Raw genomic sequence first — 22,221 nt, 5'->3', positions numbered from 1 at the left:
TATAAAGCAATTATCATGATTTGCCTATTCATTAAGTGAAAGTTAGTTAATTAGGTGGATTAATTTTTTAACAGCAATGATAATGGGAAAATGGTGGCAAAGGAGATAGAACTTTTGTTTAAAAATAAAATGGTAAGAGTAGATACTGATCATAAATGAACAATGATTTCAGGAAAGTAAAAAAATTTTTCCTAAATGTGAATCAGATTTTCTGTTTATCTTCCCCTTAGGGAAAGCAGTCTCACAACAGATGTTCCATCCTCTTTTAATGGAACCAATGTTCATTTTTCCCAAAGCATTGATATTATCACACATGATCCCTAGAGGTAGCGGGGATTGAAAAAAATAAGTTTGTAAAATCACTGAGCCAAGTTCAATAGATGAAGGGAAGTGAGGGGCATTCCTACTGATATCCTGTAAATTTTTATCAGAATTGATGAAACGCAGAGGAAAAGAGAAAGAAGTCTGCCCAGAGTCCCAGAATCAAAGCTGGTTCCCAGCCCAGTCCCATCTCACAATTGCCAGCCTCCTCTTTCCTTTTAATATGACAGATGCCACTGTGACCTTCTCCAAGGACTTTCTGGTAGGTGGGGTGGCTGCGGCCATATCCAAGAACACAGCAGTGCCCATCAAGTGGGTCAAGCTGCTGCTGCAAGTGCAGCATGCCAGCAAGCAGACCACCGCAGATAAGCTATACAAGGGCTTGACAGACTCTGTGGTTCATACCCCCAAGGAGCAGGGAGTCCTGTCCTTCTGCCATGGTAACCTGGCCAGTGTCATCAGATACTTACCCACCTAGGCTGTCAACTTTGCCCAAGGTAAACAGAAGCAGATCTTCTGAGGTGGGGTGGACAAGAGGCCCCAGTTGTGGTGCTACATTGCAGGCAATCTGGCCCCCAGTGATGCCACTGGGCCACATCCTTGTGTATGGTGTACCCTCTTGATTTTTGCAGCTACTTGACTTTGTACCTGTCTAGCAGCTAATGTGGGTAAAGCTAGAGCTGAAAGGGAATCCAGAAACCTCATTAACTGCCTGGTTAAGATTGTTGCCCAGGCTGGAGTGCAATGGTGTGATCTCGGCCCACTGCAACCTCCACCTCCCGGGTTCAAGTGATTCTCCTGCCTCAGCCTTGTGAGTAGCTGGGATTACAGGGGTGCACCACCATGCCCAGGTGATTTTTGTATTTTTAGAAGAGACAGGGTTTTGCCATGTTGGCCAGGCTGGTCTTGAACTCCTGGCCTCAAGGGATCTGCCCACCTCGGCCTCCCAAAGTGCTGAGATTACAGACGTGAGCCACCGCGCCCAGCCATTGTGTCATAATTTTATACATACTCTAGTTTCATAAAAAATCTCATTAGTTGATATTGAATGCATTTTATTGTGTTTAAGATTTTTCATTATTAAGCTAGGTATCTCTAAACTTTTTTCTGACACATTTTCTCTTTCATCTTCAGTTTCTTGCCAGCTCTGAGTATATGCTTTAGTCAGAAGCCTTTCTATTGCAGGTGCAAAACCCTAATTTAAATTAGCTTAAGCCAAAAAAAAAAAAAACAAGAAGAAGAATGATTAGCTCACAGAAAAATTGGTTCAGAAGGCCCTGAGGTCAAGCTCAATCAAGCCAGATCCAGGGTCTAAACCTCCAAGACTTTTCATCTCTATTATTTTTCTACACTTGGCTACACTTGGCATGCTATCTATGCCTCTCCACCTAGAGGAGTCACGAAAGTGACCAGAGTCATCCCCAGCTTTATGTTATCCCAGATGAGCAAACAAGGAAAAAGGAGAGCTTCAGTCCCCCAGTTCCTCTCTCTTTCTCTCTGTTACACACACTGTATACTCTGGCCATGATTGGATCATGTTTCCACCTCTGTGTGTCCAGCCAATGCTACAGTAAGATGGGTCCAGTCCCAGTCACATGCCAACCCTGGAAGTGGGATGTATATTTATGAGACCCCTTATGCATACACACACACACACACACACACACATATATACACACAGCCAAATGGATTTGAGGAAAAACGGATCCACAAGAAAAAGATGCTGGCAGAAAAAAACAGTACAACATGAGACAGAATTCCTGTATATTTGTACACCCTACTCCCACAGCTAAGAACCTTATAAGGACAACAGAAAGTTTTTAGAAATAAGCAATGCTTGACTTATATTTTTCAAAATCACTACTCTATAATTTCAAGAAATGTCTGGGTTGAGCGAGTGGAGTAAACTGACGCTAGGGAATCACCTCTTACGAACCCCTATCTGACTATTCAAGAGAGAAGAAAGAAATTCAAATTGTCAGTAGTCAAATTATTATAAAAGTAAAATAAGGTTGAGTTAGGCAATTCATGGGATAATGTATTCAGGACATAAACCAGAAAACGCTGCATAGATAGGTAGAATGTGGTCCTACTTAGTAGCAATTATATTTTTCTTCCAATAACATTGGAAACCAGCATTTCTAGATACTACCATAGCTAAAGGAGAGTCATAGCTTTCTCTTAATTCATTCTCGAAATGCAAGTCTCCAAATCAATGGGCTGAGAATAGGGGCCATTCTCATGTCACAAACTCCAGCTGCACTGTAGGTGCCCCGCTCGTATCTCCTCACCATTACCATGTCAGCTCATGGTGCCTGACTTCCACTTTCTTCAGCCAGCTAAGCACACTTTGTCCACCCATGCAGTCAGGCCAAAAGTGTGAAAATATTAACAGCCCATCAATGTTCAACTATTGACTTACAGGAGTTGGTCGTGGTGACTCTGGCGGGTGAGTGGAACAGTTTTCCGGAGTAGGCTTCAGCTCCAGCCTGCCCATGGTGGAGGCTGGCTTGTAACACACTCTTTACCAGCTGCCTTCATCTTCTTTCACATCTCACTCACCTGTTGGTGTTTCTTTCGCCTGCCAAACAACCTGCTTTTATTTGAATCTTTATCTCAGGATCTGCTTTTAAGACAAGAGAGAGAAAAGAATTGAAAAGGCATGTACTGAGCAAGCCGTTCATGCTTTTCCTGCACTTTGAAGTATACAGAGCTTATTCCAGCAAGGTCCCATGTAACCAGAAATCATTCTTTTGCTAACTTTAAGAAACTAGAGGACCTAGGTGCACAAAAATGAGAGAAAAGGGCCTGTGAATATATGCACTTGAGTCCCACATGGATGTATTTAGTCAGCCTTGGGACTGCCTCCAAAACCAAAATGTAAAACAACATAAAATGAAGTTAGTGATGGAATAACCAAGGTCGACTGACCTCTTGTATCCACCCTCCATCTTTCTGAGTTTAAATGAGTAGATGATTGGAAGCAAATGGGTGTGGGAGGGCGGGGAATGGAAGGAGATAGGAGGCAGTCACATTTAATACATGGCCTCAAACTACTATGCTGCTTCTTTTCCCAATTTCCTCCTTTGTGTCTATGCACTTTAATCAACCTCAAGGTGTGCACCCTTGGGGAACTGACACACATAATCCTCACCTACAGAATTCGTAGATTATATTCTATATGGTCTGCTTGAGATGGCAGGAATCCCAACAATACTTTTTTTTAAAAAAAATGTTACTTAACTGGTTAAAAGAAAAAAAACTTTTGAAAGTGTAAGCTCTAGGTGTTCAGAAAACTTATTCTAACAGATCCTTCCCCCGGAGTCATATAACCTATATGCATAGAAAATACTGTGCTCTAAGATACTTTCCTTTCCATTTCTTTTTTTTTTTTTTCAAAGTCTCACTCTGTCGCCCAGGCTGGAGGGCAGCTGCACAATCTTGGCTCACTGCAACCTCCACCTCCTGGGTTTAAACGATTCTCCTGCCTCAGCCTCCAGAGTAGCTGGAATTACATCATACCCAGATAACTTTTGTGTTTTTAGTAGAGACACAATTTCACCATGTTGGCCAGGCTGGTTTCAAACTCGCAACCTAAGGTAATCTGCCTGCCTCGGCCTCCCAAAGTGCTGAGATTATAGGTGTGAGCCATCGTGCCCAGCCCTCCCTTCCATTTTTTAATTAAATATTCTAAAAGCAAGTTATAAAGCACTTGTGTTTCACATATAATAAGTATTCATTTAAATGATGTTTGGCAAGTATTCTACTAAGTGAGCAATTTAAAGACAGAAGGTATTTTATTCACAATTGCTCATAGATATTTGGTATAAATATAAATATACAAATAAAAGCTTACAAATATTGTACTCCTGTCACACATAATCACAGACTTTAAAATATCAGTTTACCCTAACAGTCCAAGCAGCTCATGAAAATTCATTGTCAGAGAAGAACCAAAATGAGTCAAGAGAACAATGTGTTATTTTTCTTTTACTTCAATTATCTTTACATAATTTCTAATTTTGTGATGAGACATTTTGGAATATTGCTTTCTTAAAAATCTACTGATTGCCTCAATACCTGCCAGAGGTTCTGTGGGGTATTTAAGGAGTATGTAGGAAAGGGTAGTTCTAGTAAATTCGTTGTAAATCTTAACCTGCAAATTGAATTATTTACTATGAAATAAGTAATTTTTATTTTTTGGGAACTTGACAGTCTTCAAAGCTGTGATACTCCAGAGACACTTCACACTTAAGGAAGAGGATATTTCATCCAAGTGTCAATAGCTATAACTCCAAGGATCCAGGACACCTGTGCTTCTCTCTGGACACACCTTTAGGTGTGGTGGTTTAGTAGTTACATTGCTGCAACACAGCTGAATACGATCTGCCACATAACAACATTTAAAATTATACCATCAGTTCCCCTAAAACACAGTGTCCCCGTGGGGATTCTCTGACTGTGTTTCCATCAGAAGGTGATAACCTTAAGGACTGGTTGTCTAAGAATATACCTAAAGAGACCCCCAAAAAACAGAGATTGGCAAGAGTATAGGACAAAGTTACCTAGTTATAAGGATGGGCTGTTTTGGCTTCTGAAATTCTGATGATCCCTCATTGCCATGACCCTATTATGCATTTTCATGCCTTTTGTTTTGTGGCAGATGAATTCATCTGGTTTACATGCATTCTGGTTCAGTTTACCATTATTTATAGGATCAAGAGACTGTTGCTACGATGACTCCAACACAAGTAAAGGAAGAGCAAAAGGGTTAGTTTTGCCCCCATCTCCGAACAAAGGACTAAATGTTTCCCTCTTCGACTAATTGTTGTGGTGACTTCTCAGTTCTATGAATATAGAACTGAAAATCCTAAACAAAATGTTAGCGAGTCAAATCCAAAAATATGCAAAAGCAGATAATACACAGCAGCAATTATTGTCTTAGGTATCTACCTAAGAGAATGAAAACATATGCTCATAAAAAGACTTGTATATGAACATGAACATTAATATTATAACAGCCCAAAGTGGAAACAGCCCAAATGTCTGTCCACAGGCAAATGGATACTGAAGTTGTATTATTTATACAATGGGATACCACTCAGCAATAAGAAGGAACAAAGTACAGACACACAAAATAAACATGGATAAATTTCACAGACATTTTTCTGAGCAAAAGTGGCCTGGCATTAAAAAAGTGCATACTGTATGATTCCACTTATGTGAAATTCTAGAATAGTTAAAACACATCCATGGTGATTTTTTTTTTTTCTAAACCAGTGTTGGCCAGGCACAGTGGCTCACACCTATAATCCCAGCACTTTGGGAGGCCGAGGCGGGCGGATCACCCTAGGTCAGGAGTTTGAGACCAGCCTGGCCAACATGGCAAAACCCTGTCTCTGCTAAAAATACAAAAATTAATCAGGTGTGGTAGTGTACCCCTGTAGTTCCAGCTACTTAGGAGACTGAGGAAGAAGGATCCCATGAACCTGGGAGGCAGAGGTTGCAGTGAGTGGAGATCACGCCACTGCACTCCATCCTGGACGACAGAGCAAGACTCCATCTCAAAAAAAAACAAAAAAACAAAAAACAGTGTTTCAGTGAGGTGTGGGGTGAGGGAGACTGCAAAGTGGCAAAAGTGAATTTTGGAGAGCGGGCACTCTCCTATTCTATATCTTAATTTTTATGGCAATGACATTGGCGTGTAGTTTTGTCAAAAGTCATCAACGTATATACTTAAAATATGAGAATTTTACCATAAATTATGCCTTAAGAAGCTTATTTAAAGAAAGAATATTATTGAAAAGTGATGAATAGGCAATATCTTTTTACAGAAAGGTTTTTTGTCTCAATTTCCATGATTCCACTCTCTGACCACCACCTTCTTTCTTTCCTTCTCACTCCTTACATTACCAATGCAACAACTCTTTGTCCCCAGTGAGTTCTCCAGCTTTTCACTCTCCCTGCCCTACCTCCTTTTATCCCTTATCCCACTTAAATTTCATGGTCTGTAAATCACTCCTTTGCATCCCTCACCGTCCTTGCTCTGCACTTCAATTGGATAGACCATTTCCCAGATTAAATCACTCTACCTACTCCACCTGCACCTAATCAGCTGAATGCGGTTGAAGAAAACCACACAACCAGGCTGACAGGACACATTCTAAATGCATGATCACCAACCCTGGAAGGTCCCCACTGTTGCCGCCGTTGCTCCATTTAACGCTCTGCCCTGCTTTTCTCAACAACAATGTCATCTCTTTTTGGATATTCAAAACTCAAATCTCTCTCTACTTCCTCACTTTAAACAAATTTTGCTACTTTTTGCTTAATAGATCAGAGAACTTCTAAGCACACACCCAACATGAAATCTCTACCTGCATCTCTGCCTTTATACACTTGCTACACGCAACTCATTGTCTGTGCACCTACTTAATGCCCATCCCTTTGCTTGTGGACCTGCCAAAGACATCATTCCAGCAATTGTCCTCTATCCTTCAACATCAGACTTTTCACCTCTTCTAAATATCTCCAATTGCATATAAACACACTTCAATATCTCCCATCATTAAGAAAAACACCTTCCCTTGACTTCAGATCCCATTGCATTTCCCGGTTCCTCTTCATAGAAACACTCCTGGGCCCAGCACGGTAGCTCACGCTAGTAATCCCAGCACTTTGGGAGGCCAAGGTGGGCGGATCATGAGGTCAAGAGATCTAGACCATCCTGGCCAACATGGTGAAACTCTGGCTCTACTAAAAATACCAAAATTAGCTGGGCATGGTGGCATGTGCCTGTATTCCCAGCTACTTGGGAGGCTGAGGCAGGAGACTCACTTGAACCCAGGAGGCGGAAGTTGCAGTGAGCCGAGATCCTGCCACTAAACTCCAGCCTGGGCAACAGAGCGAGACTCCATCTCAAAAACAAACAAATAAACAAAAAAAGAAATACTCCTCCACTTTGGGAGGCCGAGGCGGGCGGATCACGAGGTCAGGAGATCGAGACCACGGTGAAACCCCGTCTCTACTAAAAATACAAAAAAAAATTAGCCGGGCGTGGTGGCGGGCGCCTGTAGGCCCAGCTACTCGGGAGGCTGAGGCAGGAGAATGGCATCAACCCGGGAGGCGGAGCTTGCAGTGAGCCGAGATCCTGCCACTGCACTCCAGCCTGGGCAACAGAGTGAGACTCCATCTCAAAAAAAAAAAAAAAAAAATACTCCTCAAAAAAATTTTCTGTAATTGCCATCTCTATTTTCTCACCTCCTTTTCTCTCTTGACCCACACCAGTGAGGGCTCTTTTTCATCAGTACACTAAAATTGCTCTTGTCAAGGTCACAGTGCCCTCCACGTAGGCAACTCTTCTGGCTTTTTCTGAACTTCAAAGTCACAACTGATCACTTTCTTTCTTTGGCCGCCTGCATCTCTCTCAGCTCTTCTACTTCTATAGCCACTCTTTTCCAGTTTCCTTTTCTACTCTTAAAAATTTCTCAACCTCTAAACTTGGGAGTGTTCCTGGGCTCAACCATGGGACCTATTGTTTTCTCTTTATTAATTCACTGGAAGATCCCCTCCCACCCCATGGCTTTCTATTCCATGTGGACACTGTTTACTTTCACGTTTCTCTCCAGCCCCTGAACACCAGACTATAGAGTTAACTGCTGAATGGAAATCCACACACTAACATGTCTACAATCAGAACTTTAAGTTCCCACCCAAACTCACTTCTCTCCCCGTTTTCCCCATATTATGAAAGGATGATTCGGAAGAGGAGCCAAGATGGCCGAATAGTAACAGCTCCGGTCTACAGCTCCCAGCGTGAGCGAGGCAGAAGACGGGTGATTTCTGCATTTCCATCTGAGGTACCGGGTTCATCTCACTAGGGAGTGCCAGACGGTGGGCACAGGACAGTGGGTGCAGCGCACCGTGTGCCAGCCGAAGCAGGGCGAGGCATTGCCTCACTCGGGAAGCACAAGGGGTCAGGGAGTTGCCTTTCCTGGTCAAGGAAAGGGGTGACAGACGGCACCTGGAAAATCGGGCCACTCCCACCCGAATACTGTGCTTTTCCAACGGGCTTAGGAAATGGCACACCAGGAGATTATATCCCACACCTGGCTTGGAGGGTCCTACGCCCACGGAGTCTGGCTGATTGCTAGCACAGCAGTCTGAGATCAAACTGCAAGGTGGCAGCAAGGCTGGGGGAGGGGTGCCTGCCATTGCCCAGGCTTGCTTAGGTAAACAAAGCAGCCAGGAAGCTTGAACTGGGTGGAGCCCGCCACAGCTCAAGGAGGCCTGCCTGCCTCTGTAGGCTCCACCTCTGGGGGCAGGGCACAGACAAACAAAAAGACAGCAGTAACCTCTGCAGACTTAAATGTCCCTGTCTGACAGCTTTGAGGAGAGCAGTGGTTCTCCCAGCATGCAGCTGGAGATCTGAGGACCGGCAGACTGCCTCCTCAAGTTGGTCCCTGACCCCTAACCCCCGAGCAGCCTAACTGGGAGGTATCCCCCAGTAGGGGCAGACTGACACCTCACATGGCCGGGTACTCCTCTGAGACAAAACTTCCAGAGGAACGATCAGACAGCAGCATTCGCAGATCACAAAAATCCGCAGTTCTGCAGACACTGCTACTGATACCCAGGCAAACAGGTCTGGAGTGGACCTCTAGCAAACTCCAACAGACCTGCAGCTGAGGGTCCTGTCTGTTAGAAGGAAAACTAACAAACAGAAAGGACATCCACACCAAAAACCCATCTGTACAACACCATAACCGAAAACCAAAAGTAGTTAAAACCACAAAGATGGTGAAAAAACAGAGCAGAAAAACTGGAAACTCTAAAAAGCAGAGCACCTCTCCTCCTCCAAAGGAATGCAGCTCCTCACCAGCAATGGAACAAAGCTGGACGGAGAATGACTTTGATGAGTTGAGAGAAGAAGTCTTCAGACGATCAAACTACTCCGAGCTACAGGAGGAAATTCAAACCAAAGGCAAAGAAGTTGAAAACTTTGAAAAAACTTTAGACGAATGTGTAACTAGAATAACCAATACAGAGAAGTGCTTAAAGGAGCTGATGGAGCTGAAGCCAAGGCTCGAGATCTACATGAAGAATGCAGAAGCCTCAGGAGCCAATGTGACCAACTGGAAGAAAGGGTATCAGTGATGGAAGATGAAATGAATGAAATGAAGCGAGAAGGGAAGTTTAGAGAAAAAAGAATAAAAATAAACGAACAAAGACTCCAAGAAATATGGGACTATGTGAAAAGACCAAATCTACGTCTGATTGGTGTACCTGAAAGTGACGGGGAGAATGGAAACAACTTGGAAAACACTCTGCAGGATATTATCCAGGAGAACTTCCCCAATCCAGCAAGGCAGGCCAACATTCAGATTCAGGAAATACAGAGAACACCACAAAGATACTCCTTGAGAAGAGCAACTCCAAGACACATAATTGTCAGATTCACCAAAGTTGAAATGAAGGAAAAAATGTTAAGGGCAGCCAGAGAGAAAGGTCAGGTTACCCACAAAGGGAAGCCCATCAGACTAACAGCAGATCTCTCAGCAGAAACTCTACAAGCCAGAAGAGAGTGGGGGCCAATATTCAACATTCTTAAAGAAAAGAATTTTCAACCCAGAATTTCATATCCAGCCAAACTAAGCTTCATAACTGAAGGAGAAATAAAATACTTTACAGACAAGCAAATGCTGAGAGATTTTGTCACCACCAGGCCTGCCCTAAAAGAGCTCCTGAAGGAAGCACTAAACATGGAAAGGCACAACCGGTACCAGCTGCTGCAAAATCATGCCAAAATGTAAAGACCATCGAGACTAGGAAGAAACTGCATCAACTGACAAGCAAAATAACCGGCTAACATCATAATGACAGGATCAAATTCACACATAACAATATTAACTTTAAATGTAAATGGACTAAATGCTCCAATTAAAAGACACAGACTGGCAAATTGGATAAAGAGTCAAGACCCATCAGTGTGCTGTATTCAGGAAACCCATCTCACGTGCAGAGACACACATAGGCTCAAAATAAAAGGATGGAGGAAGATCTACCAAGCAAATGGACAACAAAAAAAGGCAGGGGTTGCAATCCTAGTCTGATAAAACAGACTTTAACCAAGAAAGATCAAAAGAGACAAAGAAGGCCATTACATAATGGTAAAGGGATCAATTCAACAAGAAGAGCTAACTATCCTAAATATATATGCACCCAATACAGGAGCACCCAGATTCATAAAGCAAGTCCTGAGTGACCTACAAAGAGACTTAGACTCCCACACAATAATAATGGGAGACTTTAACGCCCCACTGTCAACATTAGACAGATCAACGAGACAGAAAGTTAACAAAGATACCCAGGAATTCAACTCAGCTCTGCACCAAGCGGACCTAATAGACATCTACAGAACTCTTCACCCCAGATCAACAGAATATACATTTTTTTCAGCACCACACCACACCTATTCCAAAATTGACCACATAGTTGGAAGTAAAGCTCTCCTCAGCAAATGTAAAAGAACAGAAATTATAACAAACTGCCTCTCAGACCACAGTGCAATCCAACTAGAACTCAGGATTAAGAAACTCACTCAAAACCACTCAACTACATGGAAACTGAACAACGTGCTCCTGAATGACTACTGGGTACATAACGAAATGAAGGCAGAAATAAAGATGTTCTTTGAAACCAACGAGAACAAAGACACAATGTACCAGAATCTCTGGGACACATTCAAAGCAGTGTGTAGAGGGAAATTTATAGCACTAAATGCCCACAAGAGAAAGCAGGAAAGATCCAAAATTGACACCCTAACATCACAATTAAAAGAACTAGAAAAGCAAGAGCAAACACATTCAAAAGCTAGCAGAAGGCAAGAAATAACTAAAATCAGAGCAGAACTGAAGGAAATAGAGACAAAAAAAACCCTTCAAAAAATCAATGAATCCAGGAGCTGGTTTTTTGAAAAGATCGACAAAATTGACAGACCACTTGCAAGACTAATAAAGAAAAAAAGAGAAGAATCAAATAGACGCAATAAAAAATGATAAAGGGGATATCACCACTGATCTCACAGAAATACAAACTACCATCAGAGAATACTACAAACACCTCCACACAAATAAACTAAAAAATCTAGAAGAAATGGATAAATTCCTCGACACATACACTCTCCCAAGACTAAACCAGGAAGAAGTTACATCTCTGAATAGACCAATAACAGGAGCTGAAATTGTGGCAATAATCAATAGCTTTCCAACAAAAAGAGACTAGGACCAGATGGATTCACAGCCAAATTCTACCAGAGGTACAAAGAGGAGCTGGTACCACTCCTTCTGAAACTATTCCAATCAATAGAAAAAGAGGGAATCCTCCCTAACTCATTTGATGAGGCCAGCATCATCCTGATACCAAAGCCTGGCAGAGACACAACCAAAAAAGAGAATTTTAGACCAATATCCTTGATGAACATTGATGCAAAAATCCTCAATAAAATACTGGCAAACAGAATCCAGCAGCACATCAAAAAGCTTATCCACCATGATCAAGTAGGCTTCATCCCTGGGATGCAAGGCTGGTTCAACATATGCAAATCAATAAATGTAATCCAGCATATAAACAGAACCAAAGACAAAAACCACATGATTATCTCAATAGATGCAGAAAAGGCCTTTGACAAAATTCAACAACCCTTCATGCTAAAAACTCTCAATAAATTAGGTATTGATGGGTCATATCTCAAAATAATAAGAGCTATCTATGACAAACCCACAGCCAATATCATACTGAATGGGCAAAAACTGGAAGCATTCCCTTTGAAAACAGGTACAAGACAGGGATGCCCCCTCTCACCACTCCTATTCAATATAGTGTTGGAAGTTCTGGCTAGGGCAATCAGGCAGGAGAAGGAAATAAAGGGTATTCAATTAGGAAAAGAGGAAGTCAAATTGTCCCTGTTTGCAGATGACATGATTGTATATCTAGAAAACCCCATTGTCTCAGCCCAAAATCTCCTCAAACTGATAAGCAACTTCAGCAAAGTCTCAGGATACAAAATCAATGCACAAAAATCACAAGCATTCTTATACACCAATAACAGACAAACAGAGAGCCAAATCATGAGTGAACTCCCATTCACAATTGCTTCAAAGAGAATAAAATACCTAGGAATCCAACTTACAAGGGACGTGAAGGACCTCTTCAAGGAGAACTATAAACCACAGCTCAATGAAATAAAAGAGGATACAAACAAATGGAAGAATATTCCATGCTCATGGGTAGGAAAAATCAATATCGTGAAAATGGCCATACTGCCCAAGGTAATTTATAGATTCAATGCCATCCCCATCAAGCTACCAATGACTTTCTTCATAGAATTGGAAAAAAGTACTTTAAAGTTCATATGGAACCAAAAAAGAGCCTGCATCACCAAGTCAATCCTAAGCCAAAAGAACAAAGCTGGAGGCATCATGCTACCTGACTTCAAACTATACTACAAGGCTACAGTAACCAAAACAGCATGGTACTGGTATCAAAACAGAGATATAGATCAATGGAACAGAAGAGAGGCCTCAGAAATAATGCCGCATATCTACAACTATCTGATCTTTGACAAACCTGACAAAAACAAGCAATGGGGAAAGGATTCCCTATTTAATAAATGGTGCTGGGAAAACTGGCTAGCCATATGCAGAAAGCTGAAACTGGATCCCTTCCTTATACCTTATACAAAAATTAATTCAAGATGGATTAAAGACTTAAACGTTAGACCTAAAACCATAAAAACCCTAGAAGAAAACCTAGGTATTACCATTCAGGACATAGGCATGGGCAAGGACTTCATGTCTAAAACACCAAAAGCAATGGCAACAAAAGCCAAAATTGACAAATGGGATCTAATTAAACTAAAGAGCTTCTGCACAGCAAAAGAAACTACCATCAGAGTGAACAGTCAACCTACAAAATGGGAGAAAACTTTCGCAACCTACTCATCTGACAAAGGGCTAATATCCAGAATCTACAATGAACTCAAACAAATTTACAAGAAAAAAACAAAACAACCCCATCAAAAGTGGGCGAAGGATATGAACAGACATTTCTCAAAGAAGAAATTTATGCAGCCAAAAGACACATGAAAAAATGCTCATCATCACTGGCCATCAGAGAAATGCAAATCAAAACCACAATGAGATACCATCTCACACCAGTTAGAATGGCGATCATTAAAAAGTCAGGAAAAGGGCTGTAGCTCCGGGCGGCCCAGCTTCTCTGGTCTCCCAACGCCGAGGAGAGCTTGTAACAGGCGCTGGAGCTGGCCCGCCGCCGTCGCCGCGTCAGGGACGGCGCTGGAGTCCTCCGTTCCCCTCAGCCTCTGAGCTGAGGCCCCACACCAGAGTAGGGGGAGGCGCGGCACCCGTGCCCCGGCATGGCGACACCGGACGCGGGGCTCCCTGGGGCTGAGGGCGTGGAGCCGGCGCCCTGGGCGCAGCTGCAGACCCCCGCCCGCCTCCTGCTGCAGGCGCTGCAGGCGGGGCCTGAGGGGGCGCGGCGCGGCCTGGGGGTGCTCCGGACACTGGGCAGCCGCGGCTGGGAGCCCTTCGACTGGGGTCGCTTGCTCGAGGCCCTGTGCCGGGAGGAGCTGGTGGTGCAGGGGCCTGACGGCCGTCTGGAGCTATAAGTCCTCGCCCGCGGCCCCTCAGCAAGTACGGAAGGCGGGGGGCTCTCGGGGGACCGAGGCACAGAGAGGTGAAATAAGCCCCTTCAGCGACGGCCTGCCGCGCACCCTATGAGCAGGGGCACCCTTCACTGAGCACTTGCTGTGTGCGGGACATCGAGGATCCGGAACTCGAGGCACACGCCTTCTGTTCGCTGTAAAGTATAGTGATGATAAGTGGAGGCAAATCCTTTTTGATCGCGTACTTCCATCTCTAAAAAACTGGACTCGTACGTCCAGTGAAACCACTGTTGCTGCGATTGCCCCGGATATGCCAGAGGAACCTGATGTCCCTGCTGATGGCCGTTCGGCCATCACTGCCAGAAAGTGGGCTCCTCTCTGTGCTGCAGATTGCCCAGCAGGACCTAGCCCCTGACCCTGATGCCTGGCTCCGTGCCCTGGGGGAATTGCTGCGAAGGAATCTGGGGGTGGGGACCTCCATGGAGGGAGCTTCTCCACTGTCTGAAAAATGCCAGAGACAGCTCCAAAGTCTGTGTAGGGGGCTGGGCCTGGGGGGCAGGAGGTTGAAATCCCCCCAGGCTCCAGACCCTGAAGAAGAGGAGAACAGGGACTCCCAGCAGCCTGGGAAACGCAGAAAGGACTCAGAGGAAGAGACTGCCAGTCCTGAGGGGAAGAGGGTCCCCAAAAGATTCCGGTGTTGGGAAGAGGAAGATCATGAGAAGGAGAGACCCGAACATAAGTCACTGGAATCCCTGGCAGATGGAGGAAGTGCATCTCCTATTAAGGACCAGCCTGTCATGGGAGCTAAGACTGGCGAGGACGGTTCGAGTCTGGAGGATGCTAAAGGTCTAGCTGAGAGTTTGGAGTTGCCCAAAGCTATCCAGGACCAGCTTCCCAGGCTGCAGCAGCTGCTGAAGACCTTGGAGGAGGGGTTAGAGGGATTGGAGGATGCCCCCCCAGTTGAGCTACAGCTTCTTCACGAATGTAGTCCCAGCCAGATGGACTTGCTATGTGCCCAGCTGCAGCTCCTCCAGCTCTCAGACCTCGGTCTCCTGCAGCTCTGCACCTGGCTGCTGGCCCTTTCACCTGACCTCAGCCTCAGCAATGCTACTATGCTGACCAGAAGCCTCTTTCTTGGACAGATCCTCTCCTTGACTTCCTCACTCTCCCACCTGCTTACAACTGCCCTGACCTCATTCTGCACCAAATATACATACCCTGTCTGCAGCGCCCTCCTTGACCCTGTGCTCCAGGCCCCAGGCACAGGTCCTGCTCAAACAGAGTTACTGTGTTGCCTTGTGAAGGCGGAGTCCCTGGAGCCAGATGCACAAGTTCTAATGCTGGGACAGATCTTGGAGCTGCCCTGGAAGGAGGAAACTTTCTTGGTGTTGCAGTCACTCCTAGAGCGGCAGGTGGAGATGACCCCTGAGAAGTTCAGTGTCTTAATGGAGAAGCTCTGTAAAAAGGGGCAGGCAGCCACCACCTCCATGGCCTATGCCAAGCTCATGCTGACAGTGATGACCAAGTATCAGGCTAACATCACTGAGACCCAGAGGCTGGGCCTGGCTATGGCCCTAGAACCTAACAACACCTTCCTGAGGAAGTCCCTGAAGGCCGCCTTGAAACATTTGGGCCCCTGACCATCCACCAAGGGACCACCCTCTTGGTGCTCCATCACCAGCTTCCTGAAGGGCATTTCTTTCTTCACCACCTTGTCTTGAGCCCTAGCCTGAGGATAAAGGCTGAGCCTGGCCATCCCAGATTGCAACTGCCTCCCTGTTACAGGCTGCATAGGGCATATTGGCTTCCCAGCCAGCAGGGAGGCTCCTGGGCTAAGGGAGCTCAGCTATATTTTCTTCTTCATTTCTTTCGTTTTTGAGAGAAGGTATTGCTCTGTCATCCAGGCTGGAGTGCAGTGGTGCGATTGATCATGGCTCACTGCAACCTCTGCCTCCCAGGCTCGATCCTTCCATGTCAGCCTCCCAAGTAGCTGGGACAACATGCACATGACACTATGCCCAGCTAATTTTTTTATTTTGTAGATAATATGCTGGTCAGGGCTGGTCTTGAACTCCTGAGCTCAAGTGATCTTCCCGCCTTGGCACCCAAAGTGTTGAGATTTACAGGTGTGAGCCACCACACCAGGCCAGAGCTATATTTCCAAAGGCTGCTGGCCCCAGGCACACTCCTCATCAATTCTCAGGCTGCAGGGACAAACTTTCCGATAGGGCTCAGTAGGATCAAGCCGACCCAGAGTGGACATGGGATGCTCCAGGAGGTCTGGGGTACCAGTGGGCTCAGATGAAGCTCTTGTGCTCATGTATGTTATGACCTGTGTTTTTGTTTCTGACTTGAATAATTTATCAATGGTGTTGAATAAAAGCAAGTTCAATAATGAAAAAAAAAAAAGTCAGGAAACAACAGGTGCTGGAGAGGATGTGGAGAAATAGGAACACTTTTACACTGTTGGTGAGACTGTAAACTAGTTCAACCATTGTGGAAGTCAGTGTGGCGATTCCTCAGGGATCTAGAACTAGAAATACCATTTGACCCAGCCAGCCCATTACTGGGTATATACCCAAAGGACTATAAATCATGCTGCTATAAAGACACATGCACACGTATGTTTATTGCGGCACTATTCACAATTACAAAGACTTGGAACCAACCCAAATGTCCAACAATGATAGACTGGATTAAGAAAATGTGGCACATATACACCATGGAATACTATGCAGCCATAAAAAATGATGAGTTCATGTCCTTTGTAGGGACATGGATGAAATTGGAAATCATCATTCTCAGTAAACTATCGCAAGGACAAAAAACCAAACACCGCATATTCTCACTCATAGATGGGAATTGAACAATGAGAACACATGCACACAGGAAGGGGAACATCACACTCTGGGTACTGTTGTGGGGTGGGGGGAGGGGGGAAGGGATAGCATTAGGAGATATACCTAATGCTAAATGGCGAGTTAATGGGTGCAGTACACCAGCATGGCACATGTATACATATGTAACTAACTTGCACATTGTGCACATGTACCCTAAAACTTAAAGTATAATAATAATAAATAAATAAATAAATAAATAAAAGGAAGGGATAATTCCATTATACCAGCTTCTCAAGCCAAAAACCTTGATGTTATCACAGGTAGGAATTGATTTCAGTTGAGATCAGAAAACCCAAATCACTTGAACAATCATATTGCTTTTCTCAAGCAGTCTGTAAGTAGACAGTTCCTGGAATCTTTTTTAGTGGCTCAAGAACATTAAGACTAAAGACTGTGTAATTATTTTGGCTTTCTCCTCATGGTTACAACATGGCTTCCATATTCAGTTGGGAGATGTAATTTTTAACTTGCCACCCCCAACAAATTCAGGATTCTACCAGTAAGGGGAAAAAAGAAGATGCATCTAGACGTATCTGCCATATTATCTTTAGCTCCTCTTTTTCCCGGGTACCTCGCATCCTATCGGTTAATAATCTGCACTCTACCTTCAAAATACATCCATCATTCAGTCATCTTCACTACCACATCCTTGTCTGAGCTACCATAAACTCTCACCTGGATTACTACTGCATTTTCACCTCCTAACTGGTCTCCCTGCTTCATTGTTTTTCACCCACTATTTATTCTTAACAAAGCAATCAAATGAAAAATAATTCTATTATGTCACCCCTTGGCCCAAAATGCTCCTATGGCTTCCCATCCCAGTCACAGTAAAAGCCAAAGTCCTTACTTTTTCTTTTTCTTTGTTTTTTTTTTTTTTTTTGAGACGGACTCTTGCTCTGTCATCCAGGCTGGAGTGCAGTGGCACAATCTCGGCTCAATGCAACTTCCACCTCCTGGGTTCAGGCGATTCTCCTGCCTCAGCCTCCCCAGTCGCTGGGATCACAGGCACATACCGCAGCACCCAGCTGATTTTTGTATCTTTAGTAGAGACAAGGTTTCACCATGTTGACCAGGCTGGTCTTGAACCCCTGATCTCAGGTGATCCACCCGCCTCGGCCTCCCAAAATGCTGGGATTATAGGCATGAGCCACCACATCTGGCCCCTTACATTGTTTTAAAAGGCCCTGAATGATCTGTTGCTCCTGTTACCTTTGCAAATTCATCTTCTGCTAATCCCCTCTTGCCCAATCTACTTAAGCCACACTCACTTTCTTGCTGTTTTTCAAACATTCCAAGACTCTTTAACCTCAGAGCCTTTGCATCTGCCGAGTCTTCTGCCGGGAATGGTCTTCCTCTCATGGGGCCCATGTGATGTGCTCCCTCACTTCCTTCAGGTTTATGCTCAGGTACCACCTTATCACCCCACAGAAAATAGCAGTCTGCCTCCATCACCATCCCATTTCTTTGCTTTATCCTTTGTATCACTTTCCACTAGCCACAAATAAAATGTTTCTGTGATGGTTAGTGTATTGTCTGTCTCCACTAACTAAAATGTAAGCTGAATAAGAGCAGGGACTTAGTTTTTATTCACAGCTGAAATTTCCGGCATCAAGACAGTATTTGGCTCATAATAGCTACTCAATAAATATTTGTTGAATTTGAGTGAAATTTTTCCAATTCTCGATCAGAACTCACATATCTTTGGAGAAACTATGCACCATTCCTGCAGGGAAAAATTTTTTTTCCCCTTCCCACAATGGCAAGGGAAATCTTCCCATGAGGTCTAGATCAAACCAATCCGCTATCCTCCTCTGGATTAATGACTCTACTCACCACAGCCACTGGGAGAACTGAGGTCTGTGAAGTATATCCTGCCCTTCAGGGAATATAGCCCTTTTTCCAAAGCCTCTGCACTTACTATGTTTTCAGTGACTCAGGGAGTGCTTGAATAGATCAGAGCATCTGCATCTCTGCTGCCCAATCCCTGCTAATAACAAGACCTGAAATTATGGTCTATCATTGTAGCAAACCAGAGCTACCCTAGAGTATCCAATTTAGTACTTACAAGATCTAGTGTGAGGAAGTTATCATCAGTCTATACCTTCTATACCTGCAAGAATCTCATATATAGATATACACATACATATATATACATACAGTCATGCACTGTATTACACCATTTTGGTCAACGATGGACAGCATATATGATGGTGGTCCTATAAGATTATAATACCATATTTTTACTGTACCTTTTCTATGTTCAGATATGTTTTACCATTATGTTACAATTGTCTGCAGCACTCAGCACAATCATGTGCTGTACAGGTTTGTGGCCTAGGAGCAATGGTTTACCATATAACCTAGGTGTGTAGACTATACTATGTAGTATAGTCTAGTACTATCTAGTACACTCTATGATGTTCACACAACAACAAAATCACCTAATGACACATTTCACAGGATGCATCCCAATCATTAAGTGACACATGACTGTATAAACATACACATACACACACACTATGCATGCACACACACATACATTTATATTCCTTAAATTTATTTTTGATAGCTTCTCTGGTACTTACCCACACCAATGAATGGGGCATCTAGCCTTACCTTGGATAGGTCCTAAGTAGGAAATGCAATCAAATCCTCCTTAGTCAGTGCAGCCTCTACGTCTTCTGAGCTAGTACTGGAACATTACATGGAAGCCTTATTGTCCCAACACAGAAGCCCCCACTAGTAGGCCCACTAGCATTTAAACTGTCTTTCCACAGGCTCCTCTCTCTCCCCAAACCCCATTCCATCATCTCCATTCTACCACAGGAGGCCATCTTGTCTGTTTGATGCCCTGTAGTCAGGTCATTGGGAGGCTCAACAACATGTCTGCTCTACTCTCTGAAGCCCTAAAATGTGTTTAATGAGTGAGAGTTGTTAGGACAAGACTGATGGGTGATGGGAGACAGATTTAACAAGTCTATTCTCACATCGTGCTGGAAAACTTGTCTACCCCACACTCACTATCCTGGTGCTTGTCAAGTGACAGTTTTTACCATGGCTCTACAGAATGGTTTAGCAATTTAATTTTGCAGGAGAAAAAAGTTAATGATGCAAGAAAATGTTCAAAATGTGTTATTAAATGAAAAGAGCAGATTACAAAAGTACAGTATGCTCCCAGTGGCTCATATACATAGATATGTGGGATGATATAAATAAAAGTGCTCTTTCTCTGGGCGGTGGGCTTATGCGTTGACTTGTTCAGCTTTTCTCTGTGTGCTTATGCCCATGCACTTTTTAATGTCTTTCAATTTCTCTATAAAAGGCATTTATTATTTTTATAATCAGAAAAAAAAAAACTGCTAGAAGCATTTTTTTTCTCTTTAGTTTTGTTCCCACTATGCATAATGGTAAGGAAAGAGCAAATAAAAAAATCAAGACTAAGTCCAGGTGCGGTGGCTCACACCTGTGGTCTCAGCACTTTGGGAGGTCAAGGTGGGAGAATCACTTGAGGCCAGGAGTTCAAAACCATCCTGGTCAACATAGTGAGAGCCCATCTCTACAAAAAAAAAAAAAAAAAAAAGATAAAAAAGAAATAGAGAATAACAGATTTCATCATATAACCAGGACTCTTGACTGCCAAGTGTCAGAAACCCAGTCAAATAAGCTTAATTGAAATCGCCCAGGCACAGCTGGACTAGAGGCTCAAAAAATGCTATTAAGGGTCTTAGGCCCTCCATCTCTCTTCTATGCCCATTCTCTTTGTTTGTTGCCTCCTTTCCTCCTACGATAAGCAACTTCTTCCAAATGGCTAGGGAGAATAGTTACATTGTCCTTAGAGCTTGCAATCCCAGTGGACTAGAGAATCTCCCAGAGTCCACATATCAAATCCCAGGAAAGACTCTGATGTGCCCTGCTTGGATCATGTGCCCATATGTGAACGCGGGACAGGAAGGAGAGTATTCTGATTGGCCAGGGCTCGGTCACCTGTCCTTGGGGCAACGGGAAAACAGAGTGGAACAGCCTGGTGCTAGTCCCATGCTAAGGGTTCCCCATAATAAAGAAGTATTCCATAAATAGAGGGGAAAGAGTGTACTAGCCGGACAAAAACGATAGTCTTCTACTCTTTTTTTTTTTTTTTTGAGATGGAGTCTCCCTCTCTCGCCCAGGCTGGAGTGCAGTGGCGCGATCTCGGCTCACTGCAAGCTCCGCCTCCTGGGTTCAGGCCATTCTCCTGCCTCAGCCTCCCGAGTAGCTGGGACTACAGGCGCCCGCCATCTCGCCCGGCTAATTTTTTTTTTTTTTTGTATTTTTAGTAGAGACGGGGTTTCACCGTATTAGCCAGAATGGTCTCGATCTCCTGACCTCGTGATCTGCCTGCCTCAGCCTCCCAAAGTGCTAGGATTACAGGCGTGAGCCACCGCGCCCGGCCTACTCTGCTTGTTTTTAAAGTGTTGCTTTGCAAAATTATTCTTTGATATCAAATTTAGGTGTTTCTTAGTATTGCTCTAGTTTTAAACATTAAAATTATTTCTCCCTTTTTTATAGAAAGCATCTACTTAAATATTGAAATGACTTTATCTTTACTCAGTTGAGATTGCTTTGCCTCATTTACCAGATCTTTCATCAATTCTAGATTATAGCCATTATATTATATTCATTCTTTCTTCCTTTCTTGAGGCCAGGAATTTCATATGAAAATTTCCCTAGGTTTATAACACAACAAAAATCTTACAAGTTATCCCAAAAGCTTTGTCTAGAAAAAAAGAGTATATCCTCTTCTCCCTGCTTCAGTCTGGGTTTTAAGTGGCTTAAATGAAAAAGGAATTAAAGGCTGGTAGGTAGCTCACCGACGCTCTGAGAGGGCTTGAGAGCAAGACGTGGATACTGGGCAGTCAGGAACAATGTCCAGTTATTCTGCAGGAGCCACTACAACAAAAACACCTCTGCTGCATGGTCAGCATCTGTACCATGACTTGCACAAATGCTGCTCAGCTCACGTGGGAATTCTCAGGATCAGATGCCAGAAACTCTGGCACCGATGATCCTAAAGAGCCCCAACATCTTTGTTGCCAACCTTGCCGAAGGACAAATTCTGCATGCCTCCTTTCTCCCATTGCTCACTTCTGAATGAAACCTACATGCAAGTGCATCGGATTGGTAGAAGCCAGGACACACATCTATGACCCCAAGGGAAGCTGGGAAAGAGAGTTTCCTGCTGCAACCTGGGGAAGTGGGACTCCTACGACAGGAAATTTTCCAAGCATTAAAAGAGCATTCAAGGGGTGCTGGGCAATCAGGAATGTCCACAATAAC

The 22,221-nt window shown here is 43.9% G+C and overlaps 1 protein-coding gene and 1 pseudogene across 2 annotated transcripts; both read left to right on the top strand.

Annotated features, from left to right (window-relative positions):
* The first annotated feature begins 473 nt into the window (after positions 1-473).
* LOC129036194 (ADP/ATP translocase 2-like) lies at positions 474-5,146 on the top strand (annotated as a pseudogene).
* Positions 5,147-13,756: 8,610 nt separating this feature from the next.
* Positions 13,757-15,727, top strand: LOC129037089 (Fanconi anemia group E protein-like). 2 transcript variants are annotated; one of them, XM_054488955.2, is made up of 3 exons: positions 13,757-14,003; positions 14,285-15,344; positions 15,538-15,727. In XM_054488955.2, exons 1-3 carry the CDS (start codon positions 13,757-13,759, stop codon positions 15,581-15,583), a joined length of 1,353 nt encoding a protein of 450 aa, XP_054344930.1. In that variant the 3' UTR covers positions 15,584-15,727. The 2 variants fall into 2 exon arrangements, with proteins under 2 accessions (XP_054344930.1, XP_054344929.1); XM_054488954.2 differs by having other exon boundaries at positions 14,285-15,727.
* The last annotated feature ends 6,494 nt before the right edge of the window (positions 15,728-22,221 follow it).

The sequence above is a fragment of the Pongo pygmaeus genome, chromosome 4, assembly GCF_028885625.2.
Source record: "Pongo pygmaeus isolate AG05252 chromosome 4, NHGRI_mPonPyg2-v2.0_pri, whole genome shotgun sequence".
Taxonomy (NCBI): Eukaryota; Metazoa; Chordata; class Mammalia; order Primates; family Hominidae; genus Pongo; species Pongo pygmaeus.
The sequence above is the reverse complement of the archived record's forward strand: the minus strand, read 5'-3'. Positions and strand labels throughout refer to the sequence as shown.